At 36.0% G+C, this 20,003-nt stretch overlaps 1 protein-coding gene across 1 annotated transcript in view; it reads right to left on the bottom strand.

Moving 5' to 3' along the window:
* LOC114355784 (transcription factor Sox-12) overlaps positions 1-16,315 on the bottom strand; it is a 96,995-nt gene extending 80,680 nt beyond the window's left edge. Inside the window, exon 1 of the mRNA XM_028308803.1 lies at positions 15,764-16,315. Coding sequence (XP_028164604.1) covers positions 15,764-15,889 — 126 coding nt within the window. The 5' untranslated portion in view covers positions 15,890-16,315. The remainder of the gene's footprint in view (positions 1-15,763) is intronic.
* Between the last annotated feature and the right edge of the window lie 3,688 nt (positions 16,316-20,003).

Consider the following 20,003-nt stretch of genomic DNA (forward strand, 5'->3'; position numbering starts at 1 on the left):
TACTACCAACCACTGTGTTTATTGCTCTGTAGCGGACTTAATATATCCTAACAAATTTCAAGCTAAAACTTGTTTCAACTACGTAATTTAGATGGTTACCAACAAAACAGTGTTCTTTTCCATTATTTATAATAACTGTTTTAAAGGCATGTTCAAATTAACTCAAGTAATCTTTTCTAGTAAGGCAAAGCTGATAATTTTCCAAGTGTAGAAAGTAAATAGGCCGCTATAATTGTAGTGATTCCGTGCTTTCTGCGTAATAAGTGACATAGGTAGTAAGTTCAACACGTGCAGCTTTCATCGCCGCGAGTTCTATTTCTGAGTTGATTCCTGCAGCCAAGTTTAGATGTTAGTCATCGGCACTTTCACCCTGTTTCAGAATGCATAATTATGGTATATTTTCTACAGTATACAATACAGGGCCTGTGCATGTTCCTTGTAGAAGTAAATCTAAAATTGTATGTCAACTTTGCTATACAATATTCTAATAGCTTTATTCGATGCAAAATCTCATTTGGCGCTATAAATTCTCGTTGCTATGTTTGAATAAATGATTTCTGACGTCGGTCCATTCCATTCCATCATTTTCGAAATCCCTTTTGCCTTGATAGCCCTAATCATTTAATTACAATTTATCTCTGTCTAACATAAACATACGTATTTAGATTAATTGCAGTGCATTTGCCAATGTCGCATTTAAGCGAATGTATATGCCTCTGCACTGCAATTACAAGAGCGTCTCGGATCAACGCATTTAGGAGATATAAATCTAAACTGTAATCCAAATTTACATAGTACTTTTCTGTAGTAATACATTACAGTCTCTTTGGTATAATTTCCTTCTAGGTCGTAAGCAAACACATAATAACTTACCTAAACAATTTACGAGACGTACTTTACATCTGAGATTAATTAAAACCGCCAAATATAGAAACCAAGGATAGTCTTGCTGCAATACTAAAACCCACATAAATTATAAAGTACACGACTCCATGCCATCATCACTGGATGGAATATTTTCGCCCGTTTTATGTTCTTTATTAAGATGATAAAGTTCTCAGAAACACTAAAGTTATTGCAGCCAAATTATTAAGATGTTCCACGTTGTCATGACTAGATACTTGAAGCTGAATTTTTGATGGTTCTTAGTCATTTAGGCACTAAATTCTGTCAGTATAAAATTTTGTTCATACTCATGATCTTTATACAAAAAAATGTTACATTATAATCGACTTTAAAAGAAAAGTTTTACGGTAAAAAGATTCGAACAAACGCAGAGACCAAAGCCGCTATCATTGTTAGCCTTATAATTTAAGCTAACGACTGAGCCGATGGGAAAAAGGGGCAGCATACGTTGCAGTAATTTTCCGTGTATCGTACAGATAATTTTAGAGCTACGCACTATATTTGTTCTAACGGAGCTAAACGCATCTCCTACGAGCATGGGAAAGCAGTAACAAGCATGCCTGACGGTTTATTACCGCGTGCTTTGCCAGCATACAGCCGTTAAGCACTCACAAGGGATTTAATTACTAAGATAATAGCCTTTTCAATGAATGGGACGTTATGTTTTCTACTCAAATGATACGGAATCAAAATTCGTGGTACGAATGTATTATTTGATAACCGTTACTGTTCCGAAAAGTTCTAGAATTTGCGAAGATGTGCGAACGAAAGAAAGATTAGCTTCTTTAGTTTAGAAAAAGACGGATAATGTCGAAAAAATTATGCTCTAACAGAATGTTGTCAAAGTTGTCACAAAATGAAAGTTGATAATGGTAGTGAGCACAATAATATTATCTCAGTTTGTCAAGCATTTTGATTTATCGCCCTGTATAATGCTAACACAATGTAGACCGTCATTCGTTTCTCGTTTAAGAGGTTCACGGTTAAGCATACCATTATAGCAATCACGACAAATGGATATACATAGAACTCTCAAACTAGAGACTTAGCTGTTCTGGTTGTCACGACCGAAACCTACATAGAAACGTAATTATAAACACATTACCGTAAGTGCCTTACCGTACGCATCGAGAGAACTGGAACACAATTCTTTTCGGTCTGACTTAATGGCGCCCAGGCGTGTTTGGAGAGAATTCCCCACGATACCCTTTAATCTTTAAGTACCCCGAAAACAACGAGCCACACAAATATCAATGTATGTAATAGACGAACTAAATCACCAGTATTCACGGAAACAAATCCCGGATAAAAATAAAAAAGGGAACCTTATGCTTCAAAATTCAATATCTACTTATCTCGAGAGAGATACTGGGCGAAACAGGAAGGAATTTACTAAAAGGAAACGGGCGCCGGCTAGAAAAGGGTAGAAGGGCCGTAATAAAGAAATCATAGACGTCTTGTTACTAAATTGTTTGATATGCTGACTCGCCGGACGCGAGAACCCTGAGCGAAATCGATCTCGAAATATTGCTACCAAGAGGCGAGTAATTACATTTAAGATCGTATTAAGGCAAGACATTAAGAGTGATCACCGTTTGCCCTTAACGTCGTATAATAGCCTCTTTATATACAAAACTAGCTGTATCCACGCCACGAAGCAAGGAATTTAATTTGGTAAGATCAAAAAGGTAGGGATGCGAAGATATATTTAACAAGTATTCAGTATACAATCGAATTATTCCTCTTTAAGAAGTTTCTCATTAAACTTGGAATTAGTTACTCGATTGCCAACGCTGCTAAACAGATGGCCGGGCCTATGACTGTCTTTGTGTTCGTGTTAATTCGAACTTTTGGATGTAAGATCAAAGGTACTAACTTTAGTGCGCTCCGAAGCGCCTCTTTCTTCCATTTCCTCGCTAGAAGGACGTCGGAACTTTTCTTATTCCCGAAAGCTGGTTCGGGAAATGAGCGACATTACAGAGTCAATAGACTCCGGCGTAAACCGAACGGAGCAGTCAATAAGATCCTTGCTTTGAGCGTATCTCGTTTAGACAACTTCTGGATTAGGGTGTGGGATGAATTTTAAAAGCTGCCCTTAGTATAAACTATTCGCATGTTGCGTCACAGTTATCATTAGACGTCGTTTATGAAATAGGGGCTCGATATGTTAAGGAAACGACCCGAGCGGTTGATATTCAAAGGGAAACGAAAAACTTTGCGGTCGGAACTCCGCAATTCTTCCCGGGACAAGACGTTCAAATTCCCACTTAGATATTTTGACGCGGAATGCACCGCATATAAAGCCAGATGCTTCCAATCAATAACTTCGGAACGGACGCAGATGGGAATCGTCCAAACATGAATTGGGACTAATACCGCGTTGTTCAATTTCAACTTTTTGTTTCCACCAACAAAGTGGCCGTGTTTCCAGCGCTGTAAATGTAAAATTTATGGCTCACGCTTAAAAACTACTCGGTAATCGCTGAACGGTTTCGAAGTATTTGCTCCATGTGTTTTAGCTAATTTGATCGTAAATGCAGCTCTGTATCGATGATGCCAGCCGATCGCGAGCTAATCTGAACCGGATTGAACTGGATCTATTTGCAGTAAAAGCTATGTAACTATAACAACGTCTGCTTAATTATTGCAGATCGAGCACCTCCCAGCCCTAGTAATCACTAATATTGTCTAAGGCCAGACATCACGTCAACTAACGGTTAATGACAATCTCGCCTATCCAATCACTATAACCTATTAAACGTTACTACGATAAGGATGTTATACAACCATACTATCTACAGGACATTTTAAACTCAAAGCAGGGATAAATAAGTTCCAAATTACTGCAACACTAATGTGTGTATTCATTAAAACTTTCTTCGCTTTTACAATAACTGTCATTAGTAGGTAGCCCCTAACGAGTATTCGTGATAAAATTTACAAAAACGTAACAAACGGTACTTAATTACTTTATTTTACTAAAGTACAACCAATTTAGGTCTAGACTTTCACAAACTACCTTATTATTCTTCACAGTTTCTATTTTTTTCCATGTAATCAATATCACTTTAAGTTTCACTTTTCTTTTACAAAAAGTTCTTCGAGCCCTCATCAACAATAAACATCTTACCCTATTAACTTGATCACAAAAAGTTTACAAAAAGAAACTTTTAAAATAATACGCTTCAATGTCAAACTCAAAAAATAAAACACAATCTGCTCTGACTTTAACATAACACATGAAGATAATAAACTCACTGCCAACATTAACATATTCTCGAAAAATTGCGCCTGCATTTTAATATTCAGAAAATCGCATGAACATATTGAATGCAGGATATGTCCTAACATTATTAGCGTGGCTCCCTGAGGCATTCCACACTCCGGCAGAATGCATCGGAAGACTACGACAGTGTTTGTGCAACGAAACGTTCCTACCCGTCCCACGGGAGTCCCCGGGAAAGCAAATATTGGCATGGTATTAGAAGCCTGGTAACGAGTCACTTTTGAACTACTACCACGGAGTTTGCCTTAATTTTTAACCTCTTTTTAACTTAACGTTTTTGTATCGGATGTTGACTTTCAATTACTCTCCCCTACATTTCTGATGATCAATAGTCAAATAAAGATCGATTGGGATAAATATTGACAGAATTTGAAAATTATGTTAACAATATCTTAAATGATATTAATACGAATAAGTGTATGTTTCTTTTCGTCAATAAACAATTTATACTCTTTTGTAACTGATCTAAAAGACGTAGCACTGGTTAATAATCGTCAAGCTTTATATTTATCTGCAAAAACAAACTCACATTATGACATTTACATTTCAATACTGTCTAAAATAAATTCCCGCCGGCTGCTCGGCTCTATTTGCAAATTTATCTCTCATCTAAAGGGGAGGCACTAAAAAAAAGTTTCAATGAAAATGGTCGCGACGACGCCATATTTCGCTCAGCCTTCTTCATAAATCGTCAGCAGTCTTTTCATCTACATTATCTAGTAGATTGCCAGAGATTAGATACAGAAATTCGGCGTGATATTTTTGTTCCTACCCTTTGAAGTTAATGCGATTTGTAGGTCCAACAATTAAAGGTTTTAACTAAGGAATACCCTCATAAATATTTTATTAAATGTACCTCTTAAGGCGATCATAAAATAGAAGTCAAAGATGTCGATTAAGAACGAAATTTGAAGCTCTTGAATCGTGAATGTATAATTAAGGCAAAGGGCTTGCCTCGTTTGGTGTTATTGAAAATTCAGATTGTTTCAAATCCCCAGCTCCCGCTTGTCGTAATTATATTTAAGAATCTCCATGATAAATTTTAGTCGCTTCATATTTTTTAATAATGAAATTTTAATCAACATAATTTTCAACATCATAACAGACTTAAAAAGAAGATGAAGATAAGATACTTTTAGCGCTATGATATCAACGCTGTAAATGCTCATTAAAATCTTGACTTTTGAAAGTTACTGGTCGTTGATATTGAAAGAGTGGTTCTGCCTTATACGGAGCGCCCGAGGCAAGAGCACACCGGTCTGAGAGGCGAACGACTCCACTGGTACCGAAGTTCAAGGTCATGCAATTGTATTTATAAAATGTTCTTTAGCTTCCTTGAGCCGACTTCTCAACTGAACCCTGCATTGCACTGTTTACTTTAAGTCTAGACCCGCTAGGTTCAAAATGAATCACTTTATACTCAAGAAATTAAAAGAACATTGTTTTTCTGAAACCAATTGCAGAATTGCTTCAATTTTTTGCAATGTCAAAGATCGTAAGTTGAGTGGAAGCTGATGCGGGAATAATAATATGTTAATGTATTTTATAGACGGAAAGAGGCGTTTTCTTTTGGCAAAAGACAATTCACTTGGAATGAACTTTTGGCCTGTTGCTCATTATTTAATGGACAAACTCATCCATTATTTACAGCTTTGAGTTACTGCAGAAGTTTTCATTTCAGTTGTTGTGAATCAAGGCTACGTGTAGGAAGTTATTTGCTTCGACATTTTGTGTATTTGTGTAATTGTTTCCAAAGATTGATATGTTTGCGAATCTTTAGTCTATTTTCACTTTAACTTGAAATAACCAACAAAAACACGTTCAATTTTAAACGGTCTCAAGAAATCACCGCGCTCGGCGTCTACTAGGAAGATATTACGCTCTCATATAAAGTGCATCGAACGATTTTTATCTCGTATCATGCCCCAACCGGTTCACGCGACATTAACTTTAATACGTCACGCATTTATAAATAAATGCACTGCTCTGATCGAAGGCAAAAACCTTTATGGTTCACTAATGTCACTAAAAACCTCTGGATCTGTATGATCATCATCATTTTCTTCATCATCATTTTAGATAATATTTGTAGAGGAATTCTTACTAACCTATTAAGTTTCATCTTTATTCTACAACGGAATGAATTATTCATTGCGTAAAATTTAGGTGTTAGAAATTGCAATCAATACGTTTTGTTTTTTTATATAAAATATCGGCTATCGCAGACCAGAAGTAGCTGTATCAATTATATCTAACGCATAAATTACTTCTAATAGCGGAGTTGTAATTAAATCTTCTAATAATTTTATTGCTCTTATAGCACATTAATATTCATACTGGATAATCAGGATATACCGTATTAATGCCATTTGACTGCTCATATAGACTGGCAATTTAATTATGTTATCTTACATCGGTTCATATCTGATTTTGTACAAGATATTGTCAAACTTAACTCATTTTGTGTACATAATTGTGTCTGTTATCTTTTTGTAACTGAAATTAAGTATGTAATACCAAAATTAAGGTTTCTTACCGATTTTATAATTAAAAAATGAAATTCTTAGTCTGTATTGTACCTAATTACTCACAATATAAAAGATATCGTTGAAAGGAAACTTAAATTGATTGCCGGTTACGATTATATTGATTTATGTCCGATACCAACAATTATTTTCATAGCGTGTTCCAAGATTATTTGAAATCATAAAATAATTATCTTAAAAATTTCTTCAGACAAGAATCTTTTAAATCTCGATTTCATGATTAATATACATTGCCTGCGCCTAGAAAACTAGTAAAGGTATCAATATTTGCATCTGAACTTTCTCTACCATTTGATGGGATACAATTTTTTCCATGGAAGGTTAATATCCACGGAAAATTCTCAAATTTATCCACCTATTGTTGAGCATAATGTTAAGGTTCACGGTGAATGAAGTTGGGCAACAATCACAATTGACTACAATTACAGTAAAGGTGAAGGTATGGTTAGATCAAGTTCAATATTGTTCGAAAAAACCGGTCCGGCACTCATTTGAATAGACTATCGAGTTGAAGTGATTTCTTTCACATCGCCTCTTTGAAGATAGACGATAATAATAGTCGTATTGTAATCAATTGAAGAGATACCCTTGTCCGTCACGTCATTACATATCATTAACTGTGTGAAAATCATCGCATGAAATCCAGTAAAATAAATATATCAATACTTGTAATCAGTATAATTAAAACCAGTATGAATCTTGAATGTAAATAAATTAACGGACACAAAAAATACTTCAGAAAATCATCTAAGACATTTTCATAAAAAAAATCACTAGAATACACCTTTACGAGATTCATAAGATCAGAGGTACAGGGCTTGCAAAAACAAACAACATTAAAATTAAATTTAAGTAATGATTATTAAATTACCCGTCCTCATTAATGTGAGATAGTACAATGTTCATAATGGCCCAGATAGTTCTAGATACGAGCGTGGACGCATCGTGTGTGACTATTGGTTTGTATCGATCATAGCACAATTTAATTATTTATTTATTTATGTTTATATAAAACATTAATACTCCATCTCTCAAGTAAAATTTGGACGTGACCAATGTCAGGTATGAAATCACAATTACTAATTGCGCCAGACAAGAATATACCTAATGGTTTTAAAGATTTTAACACACAGTTTAAAGTTTAAAAAGAGGTAGATTTCAATCCCGTCAATAGATACAAGAGTGTAAACCATGTCTGAGTACCTCTGTTCTCTCAGAAGTTAGGACAAACAACGGCACATCTAGCTGAACACTGTGGCATCTATGCAGTTGAAATAGTAGCTATTTTGCAACAAAAATATATCGTCTGATGTACTGTCGACTGTACTACAAGAGTACACGCATTAAGCTTTATCGTACTATCAGGCAACCGTTGTTTAAACTCAAGAAAAGTTTTGTATACTTTTGAATCTAACAAAATTACTTATCTCTTTGAAATTTTTCTTCTTTTTCACTTTGACTTGGAGCTAAAGCTATTGTATTATCAATTCTTTATCTTCCTTTGAGAATTTTCAAGTGTATTTTGTTTGCATTTTAAAAAAGAAATTTGAAATTGCAATGTTTTATTTATAGAACGCGTTTCGGGACTCTAAAATTTTAAGACTTTGTAAATTAGTACTCAATTAGTATGTAAAATGTTTGTGTTTATCGTCACGAGAAACCTTTCAAATGCTTTCCAGTGAGTTATTAACACCAAGTTATGTTTGTGCTTCTACCGTACCTAAATGTGATTTTTGTATATCGTAGGCTTCCACTTCGATCCCCTTATTTATTTTGATAAGGATTTCGTTCAATTACGTCGAGATAATCCCCAAAGCGTTAACAGCGTGTGTTTGATTGCGTTTCGGATGACTACAGAAAGCTCTTGTTGCGATTTCGGTTTGGTTGATTTTATTTGCGAGGTGAGATTTGAAGGTTTGACTTAGTTACGTTTCAATCTGCGTCTCAAAATTATTTTCAATTGTGTGAAATGCTTCCTTTTTGGAGCATTTAGAAACCTTTCATGAATCAAAACCAATTTTTTTCGGGTTTAATGACAAGAATGTTTTTGTTAAAGTTTAATTTAAAGCTTACGTATTCCACTTTACATCTCGGAATGTTTTATCGTTTGCCTATTCAGCTTTAGTTGCAATAATGGAATTTTCATAAAACTTTACACGAGGGGAAATTCAAGGAGGGTGATTAATTTCACTGGCATTCGAGGGATTTAAGTTCAACTCTCACGGAACAGTTTTAAACGCGAGAACTAACGTATGATGTTTAGAATATTATTATGAGTAACAACGAATTTCGTGGTTCATGTTGTAAATGCATGTTGTTGAAAAAGTAATGTGTTTGTGACATTAAAATATATAAAATGTGTGTAGACATTTTGCACTGCCGAAAAAGGTCAATGAAATGAACAAGCATGTCAAATAATGCATAACGTGTAAAACTTGAGAAGAATGATTACCTATTTAAACTTCTGTAACTACTAGTAGGTACATGTAATAGTGCTTAAATGTGGGTAGAGTCTAGAAATACTACCGGCTGAAATGGCGTCTCAAAATTGCTCCGTCAGTCACCAGCCTAAGCCTTCGTTCTGGAGTCACGCAACTGCCCATGCAAATCATCTGTTCGTACTCGATGGTTTGCCTTGGCTTTTTTGTCGTTGTCGTGTAAATTTTAAGTTGAACCTGGAATGTTGGGTTCTATCACGCGAAAACTAAGTGCTAAGAATTCTGTTGTCACTCGCTTGCTTGCAAGTTTTTGTTATGTACCTCGATTTTACCTTTCATGTTAAACGATACCTACTGTGTTTTCGAAAAGGAAAATTGTAGACAGAAACGAGTTGAAATTTAATATTTAGTCAAATTCTAAAAAAAACAAGTCATATTTTATAATTGTCGTATTTTGAGTTGAATATTAATTAATGCTAGGTTGACCAATCAGTAAACAATTAAAATGTCATTCAACGGTACAATTAATTATACAAAAACCAGTCTGCGTCCACAAGTGTTAGGTCCAATTACGATGACTTTTAACTTAGAAGTTTAGGGGGAACAAAAAATCGATGGCAAAAAAATTAGAAAGGATTTTTCCAAGCCAATAACTGGGTAATTGTGTAAAAGCTACCTGTCCACAAGTTAATCGAATAACACGATTAGGGAAGTTGCAAGTGAATATCTAGAAGTTGGATAGACAGGAAAAGTTTCGGGCAAAGTGGGGCTCCCCGCGACACCACCACGATCCAAACGAAATTCGTTTAAGTCGGCCCGAGGTTGTTTTGTGGATGGACTCCGTGCTGTTTAAAGTTCGTTGTTAGTAGTTCTGTCTTCGGTAGGAATTTAATAAACGATTACAGTCCTTGGTTTCTAAAAATACATTCGATAACTTTCTTCGTAGAAGTTTAATCGTTAGCCTTTGACATGCGAAGTGTATTTTCAACCGACTTCAAAAAAGGAGGAGGTTCTCAATTCGACCCGTATGTTTTTTTTTTATTTTCGTGTCTTTGAACCTTTCTTTGAACTATATTCATCAACACATCTGTTCTTACGTATCTCCAATAAATGTACCCAGTGAGTGTAATTAAAACACAATCAATAAAACATAGATTAATACAACACATAATTGAGTTAGTATCCGTTGTACTTACTCGCTCATTACTTTTTAATATGACTAGTTTTCCAAATCAATTAATTACATTAAAGAGTAATAATTACAACTTGCAATTACTATCTGGAATTAATTTATTAGTGTTACAGATTATTTTTCTTCTGTTTTATGAGTTACGTTGGCTCCCCAGTAACTGTAAGCTTGTACACGGTCCGTCATCTCGATGCTTCTAAAGGCGTTCAGTATACCTTACCTGTGTGCAATACAGGTAAATCAATGTCCATATCCTGCTTTGAGTCGTATACCATTGAATGTAGAGTCTAAAATTACTCGCCGAGGTTTAGGTGAAGGTATATTCACGTGTGGCCGGCTGTACACTCCAGCCTATGAATAGAACCGGTTTCAATTGAACGAAATAAAAGTAAGCTTTTAAAGGTCATTGTCGATAATGCACGCTCGACTTAGCCGATTTAGTTTTAAAGCCGGAATAAGTTTAGGCCTTTGTGCATCAAACATAAAATCACGGATTTATTCGTAAAAACTGGTTTGGAACATTGTTCGCTTGAGGTTTCAAGTTAACACAAAAGGGAAATGACTTCGGCGAGTATGATGGAAGACGGGCAGAGCTATTAAAGTGAATCTGATCGTCGAAATTTAACTGAGCTTCAGTAATTCGCCATAAAATCAGGGAGTGAGATCCGAGGTGGAATATGCACAGACGAAACGGTAGCCTTAACAAAAGAGAAATTTCTTTTCGAAAGCAACCGGGATCGAATGTCGTCCTTTTTAAAAGCCAGTCATAAATTTTATCGTTTTTAGTGTTCCGTTCAGAAATGAGAAAACGGAACGCTCGGAGCCATAACGCTAGGTACAGTAAAGTTGACCTACTTGCTGATATGAGAGGTTAAATTTTAAAAAAGACCCCATCTTCGGAGATTAACGGCCATGATATCCGTAGATGGAGAATGAGCATAAAGTCGCTATCAAATTGACTTTTGAGAAATGGACCGATTTTAGCTGTAGAAACATGAATTTGATCAATGATAATTCGTACAAAGTAGCTATAATACTTCATGAAAGTGATAGAGTTAAAAATAATATTTATAAGTCTGATCCTAATGTCACGGGCAAACAACTTGCAAACAACATCACCAATTTAATCTACAAAGTATTGTTAGCAACTCGGCCAAAACTGATAATGTTAGTTTTATGCCCCCACGGGCCTCCATTACTTTCCAATCAAACTTGTACAATAAAGTTGCTTCGACTAAAACACCTAATCAACCTGGGGGTTTACGAGATTGCGTGGAAGTGGCAAACTTTTTGAGGATCCAATCACCATACAAAATTCGGTAAATAGGGTATGCGCTGATGAGGTTATTTTGATAAATAACCTAAAAAAATCTACCTTTTTAGGCAGATATTACTCATGTTCAGTCTTCACCCAATGCAGCGGTCTTGACCTTAAGAATTTTTTCATTATACTTTTTGTGGTAATTCATTTAGGTCCTTACCAGGCGTTTCAAGTTGCAAAAACTAAAATGGGTCCAATAAATCATAACCGGTTTGCACATAAAAATAAGATGAAACGAATTATCCTTAAACATGTAATCGATCTGAAAGATAGCAAAAAATAACGATGTAAGTTCATAAAGACAAACAGTTTTTCGAACGAAGCTTCGTGCAAAACAAAAGCATGAACCTTACCGAGAATATTCAAGTGAAAGATATATGTTTTATTTTTGTTGTTCAAACGTTGAAGTTGGTCGTTGCGATTTTCGCCCTGTCAACGTAGTGGGGCCAAATTTATAGCTATTTGCAGTGCAGACTTTCTGTTTTCACATGTCATGCTTGGAGTTTCGAGTTAGAAGTTCTGTGGTAACTTAGCTCGAGGCTCGAGGTGCAAGTACACAATATTGGAGTAATGAAGTAAACGACCAGACTAACGGAACTTGGACTGTCTAATTTCCCTTGCTATTATACGTTTAGCATACCACAGGTAAACAGTTTGAAGCTTAGCTCAGGTTAATAGATTATACACGCAGCTTAATATTCTAGATACATACATATTCATGCCTAAGGTTTAAAGGATTTAAATATTCCACTAAATGTGTTAAACTTCCAAAGTTCCAATAAAACGATTTCATTACAATAATTGTAAATTAGAAATCTAATTATCGGGCCAATTATTGGCCCGATAATACATTTCTAAGCAAATTCGACAAAGGATGCAAAGTGAATTTACATTATTGAGTATCATAATGAAATCATCAGCGACTAGTCAGAAACGGTATTAACTCCTTCCGCTTCAAACAAGCAACGTCTAATTTGAGAGAACACAGTTTTCAAACACACAATTTCATTGAACACTTCGAGAATCTCCCACGGAGTTTGTTGTTCCACTCCATAAGCGTGATTCTACTAATTTTTGTTGTAAATACGCGTACCGTGTTTATCTATACGCGGTAATTTTCTCGGGCAACATTCGACTCAGAAGCATAATAGCGCCATTAAAACAACACCCACTAGTGTAGAGCAAATTGCATTTGCCGACATGGGTACGTATTTTACAATCAAATGTTGATTTGCTCAGGCTGCATTAGGGTACATAAATTTGCTTACTTAAGCGATAAACTTGCGAGGAAAGGTTCTACACGAAATTGTTTCAGAAAGGTAACCAGGAGCATTAAATGTTAATTTATTACCGTCCAAACATTATTCCAGTTCAGTTAGAAGTTACGTATCAATTCCAACTTATAATCCCCGAGGGACTCAATCAAAACTCTAAGCGGGAGGATAGTGAGAATTCTTCAAATTCCCAAACAAACGTTCCGTGAGTAACAGTTGTAAGAAAACCAACATTATAGTAGACAAACACGAAAGAAAAGTTGCCTTTAGACTTGTACAAAGAGCCTTTTCTTTCTAGGAAGTGTTTAAAGTAAATTAAAAGCAAGCGTACCGCGTTTTTCAGACTCCAACGTATAATCTAACAATCGGTTTGGAGAACGGACAATTATTCTAGCATAAAGGTACAGAGGTGTGGGCAACCTTGGGTCGAACAGTATAGCGACTTGGCAACAACCCGGCTATGTGTACGACATAAAAAACGCAACAAAAACTAAGTCCGCAGTTTGCTCGCCGTCGAGATTACAATGATCTGAAACTCCGCCCTTACTTAATTTTGTTATTTTTTACACGGCTCGCTCGTTCCTGTTATACGCCGTAGATTTCTCAATCTTAACATTTTAATCGTCTCGTGACTCGATAATTGCAGTTTATACTGTAATGATGTAAACGATACAAATGTTATTGTTTCCTCATAACGTCAACTGTAACATTTTCCGCTGTTTTTATGGGAGTTAAAGAGGATGATTAAGCATTTCGCTGAAGATTTTGTTTATAGTCACCGGCGCGAATGACCTAAGATTATCGTTTCCTAGTAGTTGTCAGGCTCACAAGCATAATGATACAGAAACGCACATGTCGACAGCGTACACACGAAAGGCCACTCACACAGAGAAGATGACTAAAAATATTGCGGGTTGACATTGAAATGTTAATGCACTCTCGGGGTACGGCGTGGCATTTTACGGATATTTCGTTCAAGACTAATAAAACTCGAGTTCCTTTTTACTTTATCGATTGTTTTGACTGGTAAAGTTTCATTTTCGAACAGAATCGACTGTTGAATCGTGTTTAATTCGTTATTTAATGGAAATCGTTGCGAGTGTCGTTGCTCTCGGGATGTTAGCGTCAGGCTGCAGTCAATTTATCTTTGCCCACTTTGAAATTTGCCCGTTTGTTTTATTCATTACTATCAGCTTCCACATTTTATGGTACGTTAACTGTTTAAGTGCTGATCCTTTTCGTTTTACGGACACTAAATTAACTCGACGCCTGGCACATTATTTTCGATTGTGATAAATTTGAGTGCCGGGCATTCCCTGATTTTTTAGTTCGATCGTACGTGACTTGAAGCACTGATATTTGTTGCACAATTTAAAATTCTATTTCACATTTATAAATCCAGATAAAACCGTTCCAATTAATATTCACATCCTGTTACAATTTAGCTGTATTTTTTAGTTATTTTAATTCACCAGTTAGTGCTGCGCGTATGAAATTCAGTCTCAACCACGTTTCACTAACGGATTAGTCTTTGGAAAAATTCAAGTCCTATTTTAGTTTAACGCCCGTATAATTTTTAACGTCTTTCCGCACTTTAGTCTCTATTTTACGTCTTTCATTAAGATTAAAACATTTAATTAGAGATTCTGATTTCGTTGCCGTAACTTTTATGGGCAGTAAACTTTGAAGAATCAGATCGCACGCTCCTCGTGGGACTTAAATTTTTTCCGAGCTCCCCAGTGCATTCGATCGCATGTTCCTGAGCCATTATCCCTCGTTAGTAACCCGTTTATTGGGTGTATTGAATTTCTCTGTCTGTTTAATAGCAATGTTAGCCAATGCACGATTACAGGCAGGATAATAAACTGGCCCTTTTTTGCAATCTAGAATAATGGAGACAAATTACTCAATGCAAATTAAATCAAGAGTTTTATTAATGTTTTTCCGCAATGTGAGGACATTGTTTCTATTATCACTTGGCCAAGGAAACATCTCATTGTGGTTTCTTTAACGAGTCTAGGCGTTGGCATTTATGAAAACATGTTTACGTATTACTTTTAGGCATATGACGATTGTTTTTTGAAGATAACACTATTACGCCTTATTTTATTTAACGTTCGCGTTTTGGATTAAATAATTCGCGTTGCTATTGCGAATATTTTTACGCGATTTTGATAAGTGTGGAAGTTGATGCATGCATTTATTATTATTATTTTTGCAATTGTTTATTTAGATTACGCCGGTTATCGCAGATTATTCGAGACAGATGATTTCATGCGATTATTAACTTACGAGTTGTGATGCTCACTTTTAATATGAACTACTATTTAATTTTCATCTTTTTATTTTACAACCTTGTTTTGACTTTTATTTTTGTTTGTTATGTTTGTTTTGAGTTTAGGTTGTAATGGACATTAACCTTTAAAATATTTTATTACATTTAGAATTTATTTTATTTATTTACAACTTGTCCCATAGTTCATTTTTTTTTCTATTAACCTCACTGACTTACTTTTTTGAGTTTTGGAAATTTTATTGACTCAAGTAAATATATACTTTGATAAATATTTTATTTTAAGATTTTTATTTAGGATCGGCTCCACGCTCACATTATTTTATTTGGATTTTTTAAAATCACTTTTTAATATTGTTTTTGGTTTTTTAGGCACGGTTTTAGATAATTTTGGTGGATTTTTATCAGATCAGTTTTGACGAATAATATTTTTCGGGTTTCAGTTTTGTAATTTTTCACGGAATTTTTATTGGGGGATTTTTCACACTTTTTGGCCTACCATGGACTTACCTGTGTAGCATCCGTGTATGGTGTGGACGAATTTTTGTCCACCAGCTGTGAACCAAACACCGGCACTCCGCTCGATGTCGGCGACAGCGATCTCACATCCGATATTTGTTGGGGCACCATCTTCATTTATATCCAAAAATACAAAACCCCAAAAAAATAAAAAACAAAACACAAAAACACAGTTCACGTATTGCACTCAAAAAAATCACTAATTGTTTGTGTTCAAAAAAATTTAAAGTTTTATAGCAGTCCGAATGGTTCTCTCAGCAGTTTGTTCGCGTACCGGAGCCTTTCGGCGGCTGATGCACCGGAGACTTCCCAGTACCTGGACACTATTCTTAAAGCTTTCTCTTCTAGAACGAGGTGTCTGCTGCTATCTTCTTCGCCGGCGATCGGTCCAAAAGTCATAATTTTAACGGGTCCCGACCGCAGCTCAGTTAGTACTGCGGGGCGATCGTGGCATAATAAAGCGTGAAGTTGCGGCTACGTGCGCACTCCGCGGGATCAGAGAGCATACTAACGTCGCGGCACCACGCGCCCCACTGTCAATAGAGGCGCGCTCAGCTGTTTGGCTCCCCTCCCGCGGTGCCCCGCCCGCGCCCCGCGCCACTTGCGATCGGGCCGTCGGAGCGAACGCGCGCGCGCACGACTCGCGCTTGGCTGACTCATGCGGTAGCGTAACATTGAGTTAACCCTTCCGCGTCCGAGTTGATGCGAATGCGTTTGGGTTTGAATGCTACGTTTAGGTTTTATAGCTTTTTGTTTAGATTTACTCTGATGGAATAGAATGTTTTTATTAAATTTTGAGCGAGATTTGGCACTTATGGTTAACATACGGAAAGTAACTTTGAAAACTGTTTACAATGTATTATTGGGAGCTAATTCTTTAGTAAAGCATTAGAAAACTTAATTTCCTACTACGCGCAATTGAGGTAGAAAAGTAACTAGCAAAGGCGACTCTACATTTTGTTCTTTATAAAGTCAGCTAACAACAAATATTGAGAAACCAGATTAATATTAAAATAGTGGTAGAGACACTTAGTTCTAATTAAACACAAGCTAATTGACATAAGAGAGAGAGAGGGACTCTAGGTTCTTAATATAACTGCCAATTGATATTAGTTACCTACAAGAGATTAGATTATTTGGGGTTATTTTGGCTGTGATATAAATAATGTAAATATTTTGGTAGAATTTACATACAATTCTTGGTAGAGGTTATATTAAGTAAATTATCTAATTTTAGACGAATGGTTATCGTCTTTGCGATATCAATATTATTGACAGCTACTTTTACAAGTTGTTTTGAATTAGTTTTTGTTTTCAAGTACTTTAAAATTAAAAGATAGGTGAGTAGTAGAGGTCGTTTGTAGGGCTGATGCGATAATGATTAGAACTCGATATAATTTATACTTTATCACCGCAAGAGTTTCATTCTCAGGTAGTGTGGTGCCCATAAAAATAGGTAGAATAGTATTGCATGAGTAATTGGTTAAAAATAATTAATTTTGATAAATAATATTATTCTGAATCTGGCTAATGAGGGTTTTCGCGATTGAAAAATCCGCCAGATGGCAATACGTACGTAGACGTGAGGTCCAAATGCTGCATGATTGGTTATTTTTGACATGACATTCACAGATATGTCAAAATCCACCAATCATGCAGCATTTGGACCTTCCGTCTACGTATTGCCATCTGGCGGATTTTTCAATCGCGAAAACCCTCAAAAATAGATGAACTACAACAAACTGTCCATCCTGTGACAGTTTGTTGATCATACATTGACAGAGGGGCGCCACCGTCAATACCGGATCGCTGGTTCTGATTTTTGCCACGTTTGGAAACTATATGTATAGTTCAACGACGATGGAGGCGCGGTGGCGCCCCCTGTCAATGTGTTTGGTGGGACAGATCAGCGTAGTTCATCTACATAATATATTTACAAACCTTATAATCACTCAGATCTAGGTAATGTCAGACGTCAGTGATTCATAATATTTCTGATACGCATCGCCATCACTCTGACGTGAAAATTCAGAAATTACATTCTCAATAAACTTTGGATAACCTGATAAAGGCAGCAGGAAAGCGCTGGATGCAGGCCGCTATCAGCCGTGCGATGTGGAAGTCATTGGGGGAGGCCTATGTTCAGCAGTGGACGTCCTATGGCTGAAATGATGATGATGATAAAACTTTGGATAGATCGAATCGATCGATTGAGATCTCTTGAAATCTCTGAATTTGATATTGCCTCTATTATGTAGAGACTTTCTGATAGTTTAGTAACAATGTTGATAAATTAGCACCTAAGTAGGTACTTAACAATTTTGCAATTTGTAATAAGCTTACCACTTCATTACACAACTTCTTTGCAATATCGCACCTAATTGAAGTATACGAGACTAGCTTTTACCCGCGGCTTCACCCCTGTTAATTTTGTTCCGCAACATAAAAACTTTATCACGCACGTTCGTATTCCCCTTTCAAAACCGGGATAAAAACTATCCTAGTATGTTTTTTCTGCGCCCTTAATTATCTCTACAAGCTTAATTTGAACCACTAAAATGTCATTTAAATCGTCATTAGCAGGTTTAAGACTGGGTTGCACTATCTTACTTTAACTTTGACAAACGTCAAAAATCTTTCAAACTCCATACAAAAACACCGGTTATCGTTAAGGTTCGGCCAAACCAACGCGATCAACCGGCGTGCAGCGATGGCGATCAATGCATTTAGATCTGTAGGCCTAAGATGCGCGCATCGACAATGACATGATATGATAAGACAAATAAGACAATTTTCGATNAATTTCGAATATTCAGTACAAAAAACACTCTAATTAACAAATTTTTCACGACCGCAAACGTGACGCCATTAAACACGGAAAACCGAATGAGTTGACAGGTATAGATGGCGTGGTGGGACCTAGGTACGACTGCGTTCAGAAATATTTTATTTTAGCTTTAAAATTGTGTGACGCCAGAGGATGTAAGCCGGGACTACACTAGTTATCTTTCATCATCGAGGACGAGACAACAACGAGCATAATTTAGATAATATAAAGTTAATGGTTGTGTACATAGTCACTTGTCATTGGTTTCTAAAAAATCTACGTCTAAAATCATATTTTACAACAAGATTCATAAAGTCTTTAATAAGTAGGTACATAACTTAAAATCACGGAAACAGAATTCGCAAGTAAAAATTACATCAATCATTTTATTTGATCTTTTCACCCGCGTGAAATTTTGTTTGTCACAGATCGTCATAAATTATAGCCTATATGTTATTCTGGGTTATAAGGAACAATACTGTAGTTTCATCAAATTCGTTCAGTAGTTTTTGCGTGAAAAAGTAACAAACATCCAAACTTTCGCATTTATAATTAGTAGGAAGTAGGATGTAATTCCTTCCTTCGGTAATGATTCTAAATCTCACCTACCAATATTTTAGCTTTGTTGCACTATAACCGTCATTCCTTTATTCAAATTGCACTGCTTCAATGTGATTGGTCTACTATAGAACAAATTCTTGTGATCAGTGGGTGTAATGACAAAGAGAAGAATGATATTTTGTAATTTTATTCTTTAAAAAATCAATGGAGGGGTACAAAATAATTGTAAATAGTTTCCGATGTCAACGGACAAACTTAGTATCGACTATTATGTGGATAGCGACTCGATGTATTTTTTGTATGCGACTAAAATAAGGTTGTAAGAAAGTATTGAATAAATATTATTATTATTAATTGTATTACTGTCTTATTTTTCTCTGTGAAGTTGATTGGAGCTGGAATTTATTTTTTCATCACCTAGGTCATTAGTGAGAGTAACACAAAACATCAAGAAAAGTGAAACGTTGCTAGTTGTCTCGCTTGCAATAATTTGCTAGTTTATTCGAAATTTCAATAGTATGAATGTGTAAGGCGGTTATGACACTGCACCGCGCTCCGCCGCGGAGCGCGTGATTTTCATATAAAAAATCACGCGCGCACGCGTTGTCATTTTTTTTTTTTTTTTTTTTTACAAAAGATTATTAGTAATTTGTTATTACACAAATTACTAATACTCCCGTTAGCCCCTCGTACTAAGCTAAATATGCTTGTGTCACGAGTGAGCTCACCACAATAGTCGAGCGGCGGCGGGGACCGAACCCGCGTTCCCCGGATCACGAGTCGGCCAGTCCGACCCCTTCACCGTTCGGCTATCGTGGCTTCAAAAGTGTGAAGTGCCGTGCG

This window comes from Ostrinia furnacalis, unplaced genomic scaffold (genome assembly GCF_004193835.3).
Source record: "Ostrinia furnacalis isolate ACB-3 unplaced genomic scaffold, ASM419383v2 OfSCF2506, whole genome shotgun sequence".
NCBI lineage: Eukaryota > Metazoa > Arthropoda > Insecta > Lepidoptera > Crambidae > Ostrinia > Ostrinia furnacalis.